Source organism: Phalacrocorax aristotelis, chromosome 2 (genome assembly GCF_949628215.1).
Source record: "Phalacrocorax aristotelis chromosome 2, bGulAri2.1, whole genome shotgun sequence".
Taxonomy (NCBI): domain Eukaryota; kingdom Metazoa; phylum Chordata; class Aves; order Suliformes; family Phalacrocoracidae; genus Phalacrocorax; species Phalacrocorax aristotelis.
The window spans coordinates 121,700,859-121,720,924 of record NC_134277.1 but is presented as its reverse complement, the minus strand read 5'-3'; the positions used below and the strand labels follow the sequence as shown (position 1 = coordinate 121,720,924).

General features: G+C 40.8%; 1 protein-coding gene across 4 annotated transcripts in view; it reads right to left on the bottom strand.

Moving 5' to 3' along the window:
• Window positions 1-20,066, bottom strand: part of MAPRE2 (microtubule associated protein RP/EB family member 2) — a 104,872-nt gene that overhangs the window by 29,418 nt on the left and 55,388 nt on the right. For 3 of the 4 annotated variants that reach the window (XM_075084977.1, XM_075084975.1, XM_075084976.1), the window contains one exon: window positions 10,573-10,700. The exons of the other annotated variant lie outside the window; for it this stretch is intronic. In XM_075084977.1, coding sequence (XP_074941078.1) covers window positions 10,573-10,693 — 121 coding nt within the window. In that variant the 5' untranslated portion in view covers window positions 10,694-10,700. The remainder of the gene's footprint in view (window positions 1-10,572; window positions 10,701-20,066) is intronic. 4 annotated transcript variants of the gene reach the window in all.

Here is a 20,066-nt window from a genome sequence, read left to right as displayed (position 1 = left end):
GCATGAGAGAGTTCTCATTCTCTGTATCCACTCAACCATCATATGAAGGGTAACAGAGCTTGTAACTTCCCAGAAAAGAAGCAGAGTTTAAAAGCAGAGTCCAAAAAAGTTTCCCAAAATACCGATAGGAGTTTTGCTAAGGGACTTACCAAGATCAAGCTTTAGTGCTGAAAACCATTACCATTTTAAAAATTTTCTTCATGTCGCCTAGCTTTGTCGGGGAAAATTGTTATTTAAAAAGTGTCTGTTCTTCCAAGGACACCTTGTGCTTAGCTGTTTGCAATAGTTCGATATGATTAGGAATCAAACTAAAATATTCCCTAAAGGAAAAGCAGCCTTCTGGCAAGTTACAAACATCAGATGACAAATTTGCATCCTCTTATAGAAAGCTATATAAACACAATTAGTTATTCAAGGCTCACCCTTAGCAAGACAACTGGTAAATATGTGGCAACAGAAAAACGACATTACAATTAAAAGCATGGATATACAGATAATGCAAGGCTTGGCTACATTTATTACTATTTAATTTCATGCAAAAGGATTATTATGCAATCATTTCATGTTATAAATTGAATTTGTTCCTAACTTTGTCCTTTCATCCTCCCCATACCCCAATTATAAGCTTTACTCTGATATCTAAGTAATTGCCTGGAGGCCTTGAAAATGCACTGCGCAACCTTTCATCTAGATCCTTTTAGAAAACTAGAAACCCAAAGTGTTCACATGAGATTTTCTCCTTCTGCTGGTAATGCAAATTCCTTCTGCATGCCTTTACACAGAGTCTTACTAGGTTTAAGACTCTAGTTACGGTGTTTCCTTGTGTTTCCTTCCCATCATGCTGGCAGATGTTTCTGTACTTTTGCCAGCCAGGAGGTGGTCCTGGGTCTGCACAACACTCGAGGGCAGAAAACACTGGACTACATCCACATGACAGCACAAACCTGGTCTCTGATACAACACCAAAGCCGGCTGTCGGGCCGTTTCCCCAACAGGAGAATTTTATTACACCAGCAAACACAGTTCATTGAATTGCTCCTTCCTGAAGTACAGCGGCAACGTACAAACACGGACTGAACTAAACACTGTAAACTACAAAGAGAGAAAACTTCTCGACTCCCGAAAGGCAGAGACCTGCCTACCACAGCAACAGGGGAAAGTAAAAATATCGTTATAGTCAACTGGGATTACCTGATTTTGGACATCGAGGTTATGTACACACTTAATATTAAATATAGGCATTTATTTATAATTTAAAGTTTTACTCCCTAAAGCTTGTAGCTGTCACATTGCATTCAAATGCTAAACGTCAGCACAGCAGAATGGGGATGCTACTTTCTATGATGCCATCACTGAGATTTCCTGGAGGCAGCGGAAAGAGCAGCCCTACTGTCAGTCATGTAAGTTTTCAATGCCTTTACCTCACAGCCACAGCATATAGCCATGTGGTCCTTTGCATACTGGACAGCACTTTAGGCCTATTCAATTTACTATACAACTGATGCTTCAATGGGAGTGCCTGGGCATGGAATATTTTCAACAGAACAATAAAGAAAATGGCAGTAGAGATAATGACATCATGGTTTATGACATACTTTTTGCACAATTTACATAACAAAAGGATTTATATGCCATTATATTTTATCCAAGATTTTAAAAGTTCCTTACATTTTCTGCTAAAACACCCTGAATACCACCACCACCCACCAGCCAAAACCTAACAAATCTACAAAAGGAGTTGAAAACATACTACCTGTCCAGAGCAGTTCTCACAATAAATCTGTCTTTATGACCAAAAAGCTATTATATGCATGAAAACATGCACATACACATACATACAAACAGAAATAATTTGAAACCTTCTCAAAAGAAAGGATGAAAACTACAGCTAGTAGCACTGGAGAGGAGGGATCGATGTTAAAAACCTCTTACCCTGGATTAGCTAACAAGCAATTCAGAATCACTGGCTAAAAGTCCTTTTGTGTTTTGACTTAGAATATTGATGCAGCCATTAGTTACAGAAGATCTTCACGGGCCAGACTCCCAAACTAACCCACAAACATGGCTGTGCTGGATTACACCCCCAGCAGCTACTACTTTTGCCCCGATCAGTGAGTGTAAAGAGCCCAGCAGCATCACGGTTAGCAGGTGTTTGCTGGGCTTCCCACACCAGGCTCAGGGCAGAGCAGGCAGCAAACACCAGCGAGGGGACTGCACTCGTGGGGCTGGGCAGGCAGGCACCTGCCAGAGGAGGGGAAGGGGTGCTGGGGCAGAAGTAAGACAGAGAAGATCAAACCAAGAACTGAAAAGGTGGTTGTTTAAAGCTATTACAACTGAAGAGTTTTGCCACGGGCAGTGGTAAAGCCAGAAGCTTCTACACAGTCTATAAAATAACAATGTTTTTACAGAACTTTCAGAGTTGTAGATAATCTTTCACTAGTCTCCCTTGCAGTAAACAATGCTGAAGTCATTCTAGCTTTTGCCCTATACTTTTCTTTCCCTGCTTCTCCATTTTGTTCCCAGACTGTCCATACTGATTTACAGTTTGCTCTGAAGCACTCTGCATCATTACAGATTTCCAGTTTTTCTCCTTTCTCCTCTTCCATCTGGAGGTTGATGAATCCAAAAAAACAAACAAGTACTTTCCTGATAATCAAAGGTACTTCTGCTTCTAACTACTTAAAGCACAGGAAATTAAAGGAGGTAACAACAAAAACGAGAGAATCCTGTTTTCCTGCAAGACTTTACTGCTTGGTAAACCTCCCAGATTTCAGCTGGAGAGCAAGATTGGATCCTTGGTATTTTTTGCATTTATCTTTATATATTTATAAAGGAAAACAAAAATATTATTTGCAAACTTCTTTAAATATACTATATTTAGTACTTAGTATACTAACAAAGTATTTAGTAGAAATACTATAATATACGCTTAGGTACGCCCAAGTTAATATTTGTCTCCTATAGGAGGAGTCAGGTCAATCCTTCACATCAACTGCCAGAAGACACTGTCCTTCCCCATTCATCCCTGTAGCATGCGGGAGCAAGACCCCAGAAAGTCACATAAAACCACAGCAGCCAACATGGGAACACAAAGAGCCCATGAAGAGATAGGGCCTGTCTGTGTGTGTGTCTGCTTTATTTTAATTCTGATGTCCAAACTATAGCAAGAAGTGCTACACTGTAAGTTTGCTATAAATGCTTAGTAAGAATTTTGTTCAAAAATGGCATGCAATTCAAGTTTAAACCTTTTAACCAGGCCTCAGATTGATTTTCACACACTCATTTTTGAAAAATCCCATTTGGGAAAAAGGCTGACCATACCTTTTTCTGTAATTAGAAATTTTTTGTTTGTTTGCTTCAAGGAAATATATTTCAGATAATATAAAAACATATATCCAGTCACACTAGATACAAACTCCTTCAAATTATTCATTCCCTCCAAAACTGCAACAACCTGACCACGCATTTGGAAACTACAGGATGATTTGTGTGCCTGTTAGTCATCAGCACTAGAGCAATGGCTGCTAACACTGATGGGAAACTGCACACACCCGGTCCTTCTGTTGCTGGGACAACAGGGACAAAAAAAATAAAGGCACTAACTTGCAAAGAGCATGCGTGACCTAATAGTTTTGATAAGAAGGGGGAACCCAGCGCAGCAGCACTTGGGGCTTGCCTTTTACCTCTGGCTTCCTAGAATTGCTTCTGTAAGTGATGTGAAGATAGGTTTTTGACTTAGATATTGTAGTATAGATTTTAATTTACATTTCAAATATGGGTGTTTTGTTATGCCACTCAAGGTTGGTTTTTTTAAGCTGGGTATGTTTGTGACCATAACCTTGTGTTACACATAGCCACCTATTTAAGAAATAGCACAATTCACGTTGAGCACTCCATTGGAGACCACAGTCTTCAAATTCCTCTTTGCATTTCCAGCAGTACCTATATGACCTAGCATATAGGTCAAGAGATTTCTATTTATCCAATTAAAAAAAAAACCCTGATTTAAGGTTTAATTTACTGCCTGCTTAGTTGTCGAGAACCAAGCAGTCATGGGGCTGCACATCCACGAAGCCATTCTGGCCTGAGCTTTACCCTTCCCAGCAACAGTCTTGGGAGAGCACTCAACAAAAAATAAAATTGATGCAGATTAGAGTGCAGCCCTGCACTCCTGCACATAGTTGCATGAGCACAGCTGCCTCAGTGAGGGCGGAGTGAGTGCATGCATACAGATGGGAGCTTCTGAAAGCCATGCTGCCACCAGAGAAAACAGCCTACAGAATTATGTACCTCCTACAACCTTACCAACGGTCATTGAGATATATGTGTCTAACTGGCAGCTGCTTCAGAAAGTCCTATTCCACACAGGTGCTCCATTTGTATGGCAATCCAGAATAGCCACTGATCATTTTAAATAATGCATGTTTGGAGGGAGGTTTCCTCCCTGTTAACTTATATTCTCTTTTTCTTAAATATGTAAATTGTTAAGCTGCTCATAAATTATACACAGCAGAGTTTTTAATACTTAATTTTTAGCAATAATTTATTTTGGAATTCATTAATTTTTAAATGGGAATATCAGAACAATTTCAGAAAACAGTTCCCATTGAACTTAATAGCTGCGTAACTCCTCATGCCTGGAAAAAAAAAGTAGCACGCAAAACCTAACAAGCTCTTTCAAAAGGCAGATCAAGCAACTGACTGCAAGTGAGTGCTGTAAGTAATTAAATAATAATTTAAAAAAGTAAAAACCTTGTTTAAGTTCTGTACCTCCTGAATTCTTAATGGACATTGAAAGAAATATTATTGACTGAAAATCTCATATTGCTTTGCAAACTTCCTCAGAAAGTTTTGGAAATTATCTTAAATAAAGTCACTAGCATCCATTGTATCCCTCTAATCCTAAACATCATATGGAAAACATTAGAGAGTCATTGACACTAAGCATCCTCTGTGTTGCATGACCTCAGGACAACATGCCAGTTCCTTGAAACATGGCTTGGTTACAGAGTGCAAATGGGATCAAGCCATGTTTTAATCATGTTTCCAAGTTGCTCTAGAAACTCAGCCTTTGCAAGGCTGCAAACTGGAAGAAACCCAAAACCACCAATGTTGAAACATGCTTCAGCTTCACAGGCACTAGCACCCCGGCTTGTACAGAAATCATGCTGGCACCAAATGCTCCAACAGGGTTCTATAATGCCAGATTTTAGTAATACGCATGTAGGAAGTTATGGGTTAATAGAGGCACTGAGCAAAATACACCTTCTGAGACATGAAAAAACAATTCCTAGGCAGCTCAGCCACAGAATATACCCTGTTTGCATATAAACACAAATGACACAGAGAAGAAAAAACCCTTCTCGCCATCTCTCTGTCTGGCCAGTACCCTTCTCCAGTCACCTCAGCCCTGCTCAGAAAGATCTTCGCTGTGTGCAGGAGAGAAGAGCCGGCTCTCAGAGCGCTGCTCAGGAGGCAGGGCATGCAGCGACTACCCAGGGCCCGAGGCTGGGTGGTGCCAGAGGCGTGATGGCCATCCTGCAAACAGGCGCTGCCAGGCCTAGGGGCTGGTCATCAGCCCCAAGCCGCAGCACGCAGTCCCTGGAAGGAGAACACCTCGGACGCTCTCCACAAACCCTGAGCCGGAGAGGCAACACAGAGTCAAACAAAGAATGACATCTGCCCTGTCGTCGTGCTGCCTTCCTTCCTCCGAGATCGGGGCAGTGAACTACCAGCAAAACATATGTACAAAGGGACTATATATTTTCAAAGGAGGACCGCCAATTGAGATATGGTACTAGCTACAGCAGTCACCACATGAAAAATTCCCTGTGGCAACACCCAGGGCATCTGCAGAGAAAGCATCACAGTCTAAAATTTGAAAATGCCAGACCATGTGCTCTCTTATAATGCAGTCATTTATTAAAAGCAAGGGAAAAAAAAACCCACCCCATGTTTAATCCTTGATCCTTGCATACAAATCCTGAAAGACAGAAGGTCTGTATGCACTGGAGGCCGGGCAATTTGCAAGTTTATAATTCTACTGATAATTTTCAAATGCAGGAGGAAGAGGGGAAATATTCGGTATCTCCTTAACCTCAAAGGACCACACAAGTATAGCTAAGCCAGAAATTATGCCTCACTTCAGGCTGCATTTTCCTTTCTATATGCATTTACCATTTCTAGCTTCCTTGCTCATAATTTATGTAGCTTATGCACTTTGTATTGTTTCTTTTTAATTCATACACAAGCCCTCTATAGTCTCCTGCCTGACTCTTATTTTGAATATACTCTCACGTAGCAGCCAAACATTTCATGAAAAGCCCTGTAACACGTTCACTTGGTATTCCCTATAGATGAAAAACAGCCTTAGTAAAGAAAATGCAGTTATAAGCTGTTCAGTCAGAATTCTTTTTAAGAAGCCACTGTGCATTCATTACAAAAATAGCACGACTCCTAAGAAACAACTACTGTTGTAATTCATTTGAAACTCCTATTCCCCTAGACTATGGGTATTGAACATAGGATCCTACTACATTAAATCCATTCAGTTGTTCTCTATTATTTGTCATTCATGTATCAAATTAAATGCTCTCAAGTCTAGTGCCCATCTGAAAGAAATGCACTATGCCTTCAATTAAAACCATGGATTATAAATTTCATATTCAGGTCAACAACCTTGCATGAAGTCAAACCTGGAGACCAAAAACTGACAAAATGACACTCACCTAAAGCAAAGAGAACTGCATTGCTTTCAGATGGTCACAGAGATTTTTCTCTCTTGAGTTGTCAAAACCAAATTACCAGAGGAGCTGCAGACTAAATTTAGACTCTCCGGGGCTGCATCCATCCATAACCTGGCCTTTTTGGCACATCACTACTACAGCAGGCATTCAGAAGGCTCAGGGGACACTGCACTTTGCTCGGCCTACTTAGCAGAGACAAAAACACATCTAAGACTCCCAAAGAATACCAACACTTTATGACTAAGCCAGCCTTTTCCTTTGCTGCTCCTCATCCTAGCAGCTCTGTTTCTGCAACCGGCAACTGGGGAATAGGCTGGTATTGCTACAGCATGGGTATTATTAAAGCTACTTCTCCACAGCAATGAGAAAAAGAAAGTCTGATTGCTTTTTCTGTCTTTATTACTAACTGTCACATTAAGATTTAGGTACGCTCCGAATAAAGCCTTTAGTAAAGGCAAAATGTCATATTATTCCTTCTTGCTTAAGCTCAGAAAGTCCAAAATTATCACTAGGTTGACTATTGCGGGTGGACACCCATTAAGTTTCACAGCCAGGTGCCGAACATGAGAGCATGCCACATCTTGGTAGCTCATGCCTCCTAAAAGTAAAGCCTTTGAGCTCTTCACTCAGACTTAGCACCCTACCTTCCTTCCCCTGCCTTTTGCATTTAGCTGTTTCTGGCCTTTCCATTGCTCCTTATTAACAAAAATGAACAAGAACTGAATAGTCATGTAACAGCATGACAAATCTTAATTTTTCTAAATGAAAGAAAACGTTCATACAATTTTACAGTAGGTTATGAAAACTCAGTTACAGTGGCTCTGCAGCTCCCTGTTAATACTGTAATGCTTCATAGCTGTAAAGAGTTTCCCACATATTCCTTTTCTTTGAAGTCCTGGAGAAATGATCGTATTTTATGGAAACTAACGTTAAGCTGCACGATAGCTGCCAATGCTTCAAGGAACATCAGCCAAAGGAACGCCAGAATGAATGAGTTAGAATGGCCATTCTCAAACTATGATCTGTACCACGTTTGCTGGTGCTCTGCCTGTTAGTTGGCTGGTTATTTGTGCTACTGTTCCCCTAGTTTCCATCCTGCAAACTACACTAGAAGTACACTAAATAAACTATATGTACATTAAATAAACTACTTGGAGTTTACATTGTAAACTCTATTAAATACAGAAGGATTCCCAAAGCTTCTTGTTCATCTATCTTCAATTCCTACACGCGCATGTCTTGTACATGAGAAACGGCCTATGTAGTCTCAAATGGAAAGGACCTAGTCTGTAAGACTACCGTGCTCTAACATCTGTAATAATCTAGCAGAGTTTAGATTCAGTTCGGAGAGTAAAGTCCTCCAGACCATAGGAATAACTGTGCTAGAATGCTTCTTCAGATAAGGAACTATTAAAGCCCCCCCCCGGATTGTAATGAACATTGATGCAAAAATAAGAATGTGTAAGTATCAAGCTTGGCTGTCAAACTAAAGGGGGTAATTCAAGTTTATAGCTCTGACCTGTTAAGATATAAATGCAAAGGCATCAGGTAACAATAGCAATCAATGCAATCCAGGAAGTTCTAAAGGAAGAAAAGATTTAATTTTATACGAGATGCAGTAAGAGCTCTAATGAGACGATCTTTTTTCAGTTTTTCCCTTGTGGTGCGTCCCAAAATCCTCACTGGAGGTCACAAAAAAGTTGTATAAGAAGCTGTGTAATGAAATGGGACAGTGGGTTTGTGACAATTTCCATGCTTTTCTCCTGCCCACCCTGCCCAGCTGAAGTCTCTCAATCTGATCTTCTTAAATATCTTTAACTCATTGTATTCTGCATAATCAAAATTTTCTTAGATCACCTCTCCCCTATTTTGGGAAAGGATTTTTTTGTGGGGGTTTGGTTTTTCTTTTTTTAAGCCCACACACATTTAACTTGTTGGAGAACTCACTTCAAAAGCTTCCTTTCAACTATTTATGAGCATATAAATAGCTATGCAGGAACAAGTCAATAACTTGTCTAGCATGCTTCCTGTTTCAAACAATGGCAAACGTTGAGTATTTTGGGATGAAAATGTCCATTATCTTGTATCTTTCTATCTCCTTATAAGAGTGTGTGCATGTGTATACTATATATATCTATACGTGTGCATGTGTATATCTATATATATCTACACCCATATATACACACACGTGCACACACATTCCCACATGAATATTTTATGTATAATTCACCAAAAGAAAATACTTAGGCTAACTTCCAACATGTAAATATAACAACAGCTAAATATAAATTTCTATTTCAAGTTTAATAACTGTTAAAAAGGTTATTTCCCATGTTCTATGTCTTTAGTTATTTAGTTTATATTAGTTACTGTTGTGGTGCAGCCTCAGCTGGCAACTAAACACCACGCAGCCGCTCGCTCACTCCCCCCACCCCTGTGGGATGGGGAAGGGAATTGGAAGAGCAAAAGAACTTGTGGTTCGAGGTAAGCACAGTTTAATAATTACAATAAAATAATAATGATTATGACAATAATTACAATAATGATAATATAATAAAATGGAAAAGGAAAAAAAACCAGAAACACAAACGATACAGCCGCTCACCACCCGCCGACCGACGCTGCCCAGCTAAAATTGTGACAGTTACATACACTTTAACCTGCACTTTTTCAACCGCAATTTTATAGTCATTGTGCAAGCCTGCAAGCATGCCAGCCTGCTTCGGCAGCTGAGATTTGTGTTTTTTTTTTTTTAATTTTGAAGAGTAGGCTATTATCATCCTCCAAGGATTTTCTGTACCTTTCAAGGAACATCTGAGACAAAGTTTACCCAGAACGGTAGGTAAGTTCAAGTATATGAATGTAAGACCCCATTTATGCCTTTCAGCTGGACCAGTAAGTAGCTGAAATGTGGTAACGTGGTTTCAGTTCTATGTAGTTAGTTTCATTGTCCGCATAAGTAAAATATTCCCAGCATGTCAGTTGTCTGAAGTAGCAATCTAAGTTAGATCTCCTCCAACACAAACATCTTCAAATTTAAAAATCACAGTAGGAAATCAGAAAGAATCACTCCCCAGGGGCATCTGTATTCTCAGTGAAACGTCAACCTTTGTCTGTGGCACTTCCAGTCATCATCTAGTTACAGACCCTGTTGTTTAACACATATCTTGTAGTTGCCACTCTGATTAACCAAAATGCCCAAAGTATTCAAACCATTACCCCCTTTTTCAGGGCTCATTACCAAATCTACTTACAACAAGAGCTCAGTTACATTTAAAGAGAAACAAGCAGATTTTCTTGACAAACTTCTAAAGCCCTCACAGCAGCTAAAGGCTCATTTCCTCAAACCCATGTTTTTTTTCACCAACACACTTGTGCTCTTTTCCTGCAAACAGCAGCAGTGATTTGAGGACCCTTGGCAGGAAGGAAAAGGTGCTGCAGAATTTTGTTCATCCAGGGTGTTGGTTCTCTGTTTGCCTCTTTTTCAGCTATGTCCACTCTCCATTTGAAAAGATACCACCCCGGTGGCTTTAAAACGCAAAAGCTTATCACTGTATTCTTTTCTTGCTTAGTCAACATTTTTATTATGTCTATGTATCTCCTGCTACATTTGTCCCATTCAGCTCTGCATTTATTATGCTTTCTCAAGGCACCTTATCTTTCCGTGATTAACATGAACGCAAAAATGCTTCCTTTGCACATACATTAGTCCCTTTTCTGAGAGTAACTGTTTAATGTCAAAGTTAAAAGTGATCTATTTTCAACAAATCAGACTTTTAAAGTTGTTTTAAAATAAACATTTGTAGAGCATACTGCACTTTCTTACCTGAACAGAGTTGTTCGACTTTTGTGTAGTTTAAAGCTAATATATCATTAACCCATGCGATGATGTCATGTCTGCTCATAGTCTCTTGGGTTATAGAGGTAGAGTACACGTTGACCGCCATTCCCCAACTAGGAAAAAAGCACAAAAAAATTTTTTTGACATTTTGATAATTGTTTTCTGGATACAATGAATTTACACTCCGTGTTCAAAAAAAGAAGGAAAAGCTGAATCACTGCACCACCTTCTCTTATTTATTGCGAAAGGAGACATATTTATTCTTCGATGACCTGTGGTCTCCTCAATGTCGTCTTGGAATCTATGGACATATTTCTCTGGCTGTCATTGTGAACTTAAAGAACATACAAACCTACAGCATTCTGCTTAATGCTAATAAGGTAGGAAAAAAAGAATCAGACACAGCCTAAAGATACACAGACAGGATCAGAGACCTGGGATTTCGTCACACAGTGCTGCACAAGTATAGTGATCTGACATCTATCCAACAGTTTTTTCCCACTTCAGGATGATCAGACCGCCTAAACCAGTATTTAATTTTCAGATAACTTCTAGAAGATGCAGCTGTTCTACTTAAACACCAATTTCTTACTAGGACAGAGGTCTTTTGGATCATTAATTCAGTTCTGAACAGTCACAGAGTAAATACTAGTTGATCTTTTTTTATCAATTTACCAACCTCTATCCTGAAAGTAACTGAGACTTCCACTCCCAAACATCTGGTTGGAAAGATGCTGCAGAGCCCACTTCCTCTAAATTGTTCAGAACACTCCTCAGCTTAAACCCATTTGTTCTTCTGCCAACATTATCCTCCAGCTCTAATGGTTTTTTCTTCTCCAGAGCTGATTTCATAATGCGTTAGGAACGGCACTCAAGAGTCTGCCCCAGTGCCCAGGTAGGCTACATTAAACAAATCAATCCTCTAAGTCTTTTATGAAGTCAGACTTTCACTTACTGGTCATGCCAGCAGCCCTCCCTGAACACAGCCAAACAGCTTCAGACTCTGTTCAGATAATGTTTCACCAAGACCTTGGAAAATGGCTGTGCTCAAAATTTTCATAGCCACATCATCTTAAACCGAGCCTTCTAGTCAGCTAAGGGCCTTTCCTGCAAGTAGGTCTAATTCATAGTAGCTTTTATGATCAGTCCCCAGTGCATAGACTGAAAATGCATACTACTCGATTTTATTCTACACCAGTCACATCTTTCAGTTGTGAGACGTTGCCAAGAGAAAAGACGAGCACATTCAAGTTTATCTCATCAATAGTTTCAAAGAGCACAGTCAAGATCGTTCATGAAAAGAGTAAATAATGTTCCCAAGTGTAAATAATGTCCACAAGCAACAATCCGAGTACAAGGTATCTCAGAAATGATCAGATAGTCAAAGTTGCACTGTTATTCTTGGGAGGAAAAGGTTTGGTGGGGACTGCACACCTTTGTCTTTAGTGATACCTTGTAGCTAACACAACTGGCTGGCTTTGGCACCAGTCCTGCCGCCTCAGCCTTGGACTCAACCTTCTCCCTCAATAAAAGAGCGCCGGATTCCCTGTGGGATCTGAGGTCTGCATGGGCTATTTCCATTGACAATTTGCAAAGATGTAACTGTTTGAGGCTTGATTGACAATTCTGCAGAGAATGCAAAGACTGCAGGTTAACTCCACCCATTTTTTAGGTGTGCTGGAGCAACCCAGATAAAAAGCGTAAAAAAATGCACCAGCATGAAACTTGGCACAATAAGATATAAGTGTGTAAGTATATACGGCAGGGAATGCATTTTAAATACATGATGACAAAGTTCACAATACAGGTCACCTTCTATGAAACAAATTTCACATATGCAGAAGATTGCTCAAATTGTCCCTATCTATTGACATTAATCCAAAATATAAAATCCCCAAATTTGCCTGATGATAAGGAAAAAATTAAAAAAGAAGAAAAGACAGACCAGTAAGGGAAAGCAGGCTCAAAAAAATCATGTGCTCATAGTCAGGCCACTGCTGCCAGCAATTCATTCAGAACCAGCCTGCCTCTGTACCCACTTCTGTACAGACACCTCTGAAGTATGGAAGAAATCAGCCTGTCCTCAATCTGATCAGTTCTTCCTGCAGGCTTCCAGACAGCACGGCTATTTGTACAAACATAGCACTGTATTCACTGTAACAGCAAAGGTCGTCTTCTTGGCACACACTAAGTGCTTGGATTGAACTGAGTGCTAGGAACAAAGTTTTAGAAACAGGGAGTGCCCTTTACTCTTGAAACCACACCATAACGGCTACCCATGAGAGCTTAGTTCAGTATCAGGATGGAGGGGATCGATCACAGCACAAAGGCAAACAGCACCTTTGTTACTAATGGCATCTGAAGTTTAAACCATCACTGTTAGCATGGTTTTTACTTTATTATTCCTAGCCATTTCATATAAATAAGAAACAAAGACACTACCACTGTCACTATTAAATGAACATGTTCAGTATTGTTTGTAAGATCAGTTCAAGTAACAGCTTATTAGCAACTTTAATATTTACTTAAGATTCAGAATAGTGAGTTTAATATTAAACCAAAAGACCAACATAAAAATTCTAAAGAAGCTAAAAATATTTAGAAATTGTGAAATAGAGCTATTCTGATTTGCAATTGCTACTACTTCATCCAAACTTTAATTGTCCTCTTGAGGCCAGGCAGAACTCAGAACAACCATCAGCTACCAGCAGTGAAAGCAGCAAGGCTACTCTGTCAAAAAGGTCAAGAAAATCCATATGCAGAAAGGAAACAGAAATTCCCTCATCATCCTCATCCAAAAGCAACTGCAAAGACAAATACCTATCCCTTCTGCAAGCAACAGGAGAGCAAGCAACCTCCTTTGCTGCAGCGCATGGGATGGAGAACTCTACTTCAGGAAACAGTGAGTAAATGAATAACCTTGAGTTTTACAATGATACTCTGAAGGATATCTGTAATATAACTTACGCTGTGTCTACAAATGAGTTATGGTCTGTGGGTCAAATGAAAGTTCAGGCTATTTGTTAGAGACAATAGCTTCGCAATCATACACACAGATAAGCACGAGGGTGTGTCAATAAAATTTTGAACAAATGTATGCAAAATGAATCAGAATTTGTTTAAAAAAATCAACATGCCATTGCCATTTATTCTCAGTGACTTGTTAACATATGCCTGAATCTTCCACAGCCTCTTCCCTCCAAAGAGCTCACCACGTCTTTGCAACTCTTGAAAGAATTCACCATGTCTTTGCTTCTTGTGTCCCCCACCCTCCTAATGGTTACGTTTTAAATAAACTCAGCTGGGAAAGGTTTCCTTTACAGTAAGCATGTTCTAATGTGGTGCTTAGATATACACATATCCTGTTTGCCACACAGACAGATCGTGAAAAAAAAAAAAAAACAACCCACGAACCCCAAACCAACACCCCACCCCACCCCCACCCCCACCCCCCCGCAAAAAAAAAGACCAGCCAGGCATAGGTAGTGCAGCCACCGTGCTCAGTGACCAACAGAAACCCTGTGCTTGACATCCTCAGCTGGGCCCAGGTTTTCTCCAGGACTTTGTTTCCCATGTGCTGAATTACTTTGAAAAATGTGATTCAGATTCAAAACACATTCATAAACATCTGTAAGGTGATGCCAGAGAACAGCTGGGCAGGTGGAGACTCACAGACTATACTCTGTGAACGGCCAAGTAGCTAACAACTTATTTGGATGTCCTAATACACTACTACTTCCCAATAACGTTATTTACATTTTCGACTTGTTAGGCTTTCCCTTGTTTAGGCTGAAGACTCTCAAGCATAAGGCTGCGATGAGGCTGATACAAGCCTAAAAATCAGCGTCTACCTCAGTGAGATCTTTAAGCTTCCACCTTCCATAGAGATGCCTGGTGATTCTACAGCAATAAAAAGCAGATTGAAGATAGCACACCACATGCCTCACTTCAGGGCATGCAGGTGGAGATTAAAAACCTCCGGCTGTTACAGTACTGCCTAACCAAAGGCCTCTGCTTTGTTTTACTTATAAGAAACTGAAATTCAAATCCCCAATAAATACAAACAAGCCATAAGAGAGTCTTCACATATTAGTCCAGACCATTTCAGAAAAACACTTCACACGCGCATGGCTAAGCACCACAGACCTGAAGTTCAGAGGATAAGGTAGGTGCTGAAAATCATATATGTGCTTAAGCAGTTTCCTCAATCAGAAATATACTGTCTCAGCATGCCCAATAGTAAACATTACACCCAAAGGGGTATTAATTTTTAAGGCATTACATGCAGCACTGAACATTCAGCATTAGGCATTTTCCACTGCTCTTGCTGCAGAAAACTGCAGCTGTTACAAGGTGTTATCCAGCTGTGTTTAAGGACAGTTTTGCAAGAGACATTTATTTTTCTGGGGAGAAACTAACAGTTGTTGACAGCAGAAGCTGTATTATGCCAAACCAGTAATAACGGCAAGACTGGAAAGATTACAGCAATGGATCTATCTGCAGTGTAAAAAGTCATCACACATGCCATCACCTCTGAACCTGCAAGGCCTTCCTGTTTTGCACAATTAGACACAGTATGATGTTAAGTTTTTAAATGCAGTAGAAAGCCTGTGCGACAATACAAAGAGGAGCCTTCTGGAAGCTGGCACCTGATAGCATCAGGATAGATACTGCCAGTAAAACAAAAGATCTCACACCAAAAATCACTGAAGCAGAAGATACAGCAGAAAGGCTAAGATGTAGCTGAGTGAGACTGCTGTAGCTCCTGTAAGGCTCTAGATGAAAGCTACTGCAAAACAAAAATCCTCAAAGGAAGAAATCTGCCAGCCTCAGTGGCTGCACCCCTGTAAAATAATAAGTCATCCTTTCATATCATCCTGAAACGGCAGCTGATTTGAGGCAGGACCTTGCCTGCTTCTCTAACACTCACTGCATACAGCCTTAGCCATAGCCATTAGAGGCCAGTTATGCTCGAGGCCGTCTTTACCAAAAGGAGTCCTGAGGACAGAAAAAACCACAAAAAGCTCCAGCACGGTTCTGACAACACTACTCTTACTCTCCCTTTTAACTTATGCTGTACTCCTGCAGCAAATTCAATGGCCATGGCCAGTGCCCTCACATCAGAACACTGCCACTGAAGAGATATTTGCAGCAAGTGATATAAAGGCTCTATCTAGTCAAACTCAAACAGATCAGTATTAATCACAATGAGGGACTGCCATGGAAAAAAGGAGGAAAGGAGAAAAGAATCCTCTGATTGTAATATTGGGAGACATTTACACCTTTTAAAATGCTGAATGTCTAATCTCTTGTGTGCTGTTCTCATGTTACTAAATGGGCCCAAAATGCTAAAAATCTTTTATTATCCATTTATGCCACTCACTTCTGAACGCCATTTTTAGCTTCACAACATGGATCTGACTTGATGACCTAAAATGATTTATGAAGCATGCTACAGAGTCTAGACAATCCATGTACAGTTTGATTGCTTGAATGTTGCGGGATTACCATTTAACACAGCAAACAGCGTATTTTCTATTGTTCTCATTGCAGATCCCTGTTTAAATGCAAGCGAGGTTAGAGTACTAGAGATTTACTTTGATTGAATTAGGGCATGTTTTAAGTTTTGTTCTTTTAAATTAGAGGCTGCCTGCCAAAGCTGGGACATTCTGACCTACGTAAATGTTTATGATGGGTCCCAAGAACTGGTTTAGACCCAAACCCGAGTGGGTCTTCTAAAGACTGGTGGTAATTCTGTTTTGTGGTACATACAGCTTTAGAAAAATTTTTAAAAACCCCAAAAACGTATTATCTGTGAAGCAGAAAAATACTGGTTCTTTTCCAGACATTCAGTTCCCCCAAATCTGAAAAACACAATCAAAAGTATTCAAACAATATACATATTCTGAGCCAAAACCTCTGAGATGGCCCAGTAACTAGCAATGCATTACACTGTCTACTGCACACTTTTTAGAAAATAGTTTCAAGTTTATTCACTAACCAGTTACGAAATTAAGATAGCTCACCAAAATCAGAACAACAGTTACAAATTCCGAGAAAATGATTTAGCACTTGGAATATTTTTGGGCACCTGAGGACGACAAGCCACATTCACTGACTTGCTTGATTTTGATTTTTTTTGAAATGCCAGTCATACATGCATAGCACAAGTAAGATTTTTTTATATTTCTCCAACTACCTTCTCTTTCCTTCATTCTTCCTACTGCCACTGAAACTGTATGGCAATGTAATACATGACGTCATGTTTCCACAGCAATACTAGCACTTTTCTTTTTCTTCAGGGTTCACCTTTGCCTCCAAAAGTACAACGAGATATTAACACTTAACTACATGATATCTTAAAATGCGGCTGAAAGTATTTGCATATCCTGAAAGGATCCTTATCGATTTCTATAAGTAAATGAATCTCAACTGAAAAATACACTCCTGACAAAGGACGGAGGTTCAAGAAAGGCAGACATCCACAGCTTACACAAAAGAGAAGCAATTCAGACTCTGGCTGCCACCATTTCCACAAAGGTATACTCACTCTGACTGGCTAGGAGTGAACCACAGCAGTGCACGGCACCTTCAAACTGCACCTTAGTCAAGCAAAGCAATAGCAGTGCTTGATGCTGAACAGGCACTCATTAACGTGGGGAAAGGATGTGCAAATTTCAGTATGAAATGAATGTTACTACAAATTAAGAAGGCGTTTTATTAATGGAGAACCACAAAAACCTTTGAAGTGGGCTGAACGAGAGGAACGTAAGTGTGGCAAGCCTGCAATGTTAAAATAAACTGCTTTTAGTTACAGTTATTACCCTCCCCGCCACGGCTTTCAACTCCAAGATCTTAAGCTTGAATTGCTGCTCTGATGCCCTGAAGGAAACCATTCAACCTGTAAAATTTTCACTAGCACCGGCAACTAGTCTACCTTTCACAACAGACAGATGCGGGGTGGGGGGGGAACTGATTCAGAGAAAAATAATTCTCAGAGTTGTGTTATATAGTAATACCAAGTCAATTAGAAACAGCTACATTTTGGAAAACAGAAGAGGATCTATGACCATTTTGTAGCTAGAAAACCTTGAAAAAGCTGACCAATAAACCAACATCTAAGCTTCTGTGAAACAAAGTCTCAATTCACCAAGACAAACACGAGAGCTTTAATTCTCCTTTTATTTTTTCTTCCTCTTATGCAAAATAACAGACTACTAAGCATACATGCAGACATTGCTATAGGATTTCTAAGAGGTTAAAAACGTGCCGTAAGGCAAGGTAATAGCAGTGCTGAGTACGCTTATCATGGTGGAGATAGGATGCCTTGAGAGGCAGCAGGTTTTAGCAAGCCTCAGCTCCTGGCCTGTGTTCTGTAAATAACAGGGGAACCTCCTAGCTTTTCGCTCCCACTAGATGATGGATGAGTAGTCATATTTTCAGATGGTAGATTCCCAAGTGCTTTAGCAAATGCAGATTTACTAGAAAGTGAAGACAGCAGCTGCAGATAGCTTGTGTCCAAAGCTACTGCCCCATTGAGTGCAGCCACACACCTGAGCTGTCACCTGCATCTATACGAGGGAAACATCTGCCCCCAGTTAGGAAGGGATAAAAATAATCAGAAACCCTTATTAAGAAAAAACAATGCTGCAGGCACCCGAGGCACTATGTCAGAGGCATAAGCCACCGGTGCAGCAGCCGCACTGCAGCCCGGCAGCAGCTCTGGCAGGGCAGAGAGCCCGCTGCTCCTGACTCCTGCCATTTCCGCCTTTTAAGTCCAGCAAACACTGTGGGCAGGCTTGGAGTTTCAGCAGGGACGAGATCCAGCTAGCTAGAGTCAGATGAAGTCACCAAATGAATTTAGTTTTGACCTATCCGGGGTTTTGCCGCCCCCCCCCCCCCCCCCCTTCCTCCCCGACATGTATACATTCAGAGGTGAAAGGCTAAAGTAACATGCCGATTTACTCCAAGCATAACGTAATGGCAAATGAGATTTTGTAATGCTATACAGCCCTCCTGACAGGGGGCCTGAGCAGCCTCTGAGCGCCTCACACCCCCGCCCAGTGCCGGGCGAGCAATGCAGTGACTCAGCAGGAGACAGGCACTGAGCATCCACGGGTTTCAGAGGAGTATTGCCTGGGAAAAAGGGAAAACGGGAGGATTAAACAAGGCGAAATGCAATGCCTTTCTCCTAATGCATAGCTGCTGTTTCCTAACAGGAGTTACTTGCAGCACACTTAATACAGCCTGGTTGTCCAAGGCATGCAAAGTTAGCCGAGGAAGCATTCTCATGGGGAAGGTGTTACGCTAGCTAAAAAGGGACCACAACACACCTTTTCTTCTCGCAAATGATGTAATACAATCCAGATAACAAGGACTTCGATTTGCATCAACTTCCCTCTCTTTACATTAAAAAGAAATGTAGATATGCACTGATTTATACATTGCAATATTTATTCTAACATTAATATACGTTAGAACTGCAGAATGGCCTGAGTTTGAAGGGACCCACAAAGACCATCAAGTCTAACACCTTGTTACCACAGAGAGTAAAGACCTTTGAAAGTGGCCTTCTAAGAAGGCACTCTGAAGCTGAATGGTGTGACACCTGGGAAAGGACAAGAAACAGCACAGCGGCTGCCCATGCAACCAGGGCAACCATCCCAGGACCCGTGGGCAAAGGTGCCATAGCACAGCTTGCGCGACAGAGCTGCTGAGGTGCCAGGCAGGCAGGCAGCCTTGCTCCTGAGCCATCCTGGCAGGAAGGTGACAACACTGAGCAGGGGTATAAGACGATATTTATTTTAAGCCACCTTTACCCTGCAATTATAAACAAGCATGTGACAGCAGATGAAGCAACAGGCAACCACGCTAGCTGCTTTCACTGGTGCATCACTCTCTAAAACACGGCTGTGTATTTTCGTAACGCAGAATATTAAACTCTAGTGTGGTTGTCCAGGGTTCCCACTGCTACAACAGCTCTGCTGCCATTTGGGGTTCAAAGGACAGGTGTCAGGTTTTCTGCTGGGTATGCAGGGTGCTTGGAGGGCAGGTTTCTAGGACCAAGCTCTCCTGCAGATGGCTGCAATCTGAACCACATGTCAAACCCCTGCCAGCACTGCCTCTGCAGGCCACTGGCCCAACACACTACAAAGCCTTCTACTAGGCTCTGCATTCAACCTCTCTTCCACGTCTCCCTCCACTGCTGGTGAAAGCTAGACCAAAAATAGTAATACAAAATCTCAGAGTTTTGACATTGCTGAGTTTGTTGAAATAGGCCCAAATAAATACCCCTGTCTTCAGCTTGTACAAACTCCCTACAGATCATTATTAATATTATAATGATTTCAAGTGTTAACACTACCAGCCACAACATTTAATTTTGGGTTTGGATACCAAAGTAACTTGACCTCTGCCCTCATTCTCATGAGTTAGTACTATAACAGACAAGGAGGCACTGAAATTATTCTGGTGCTCAA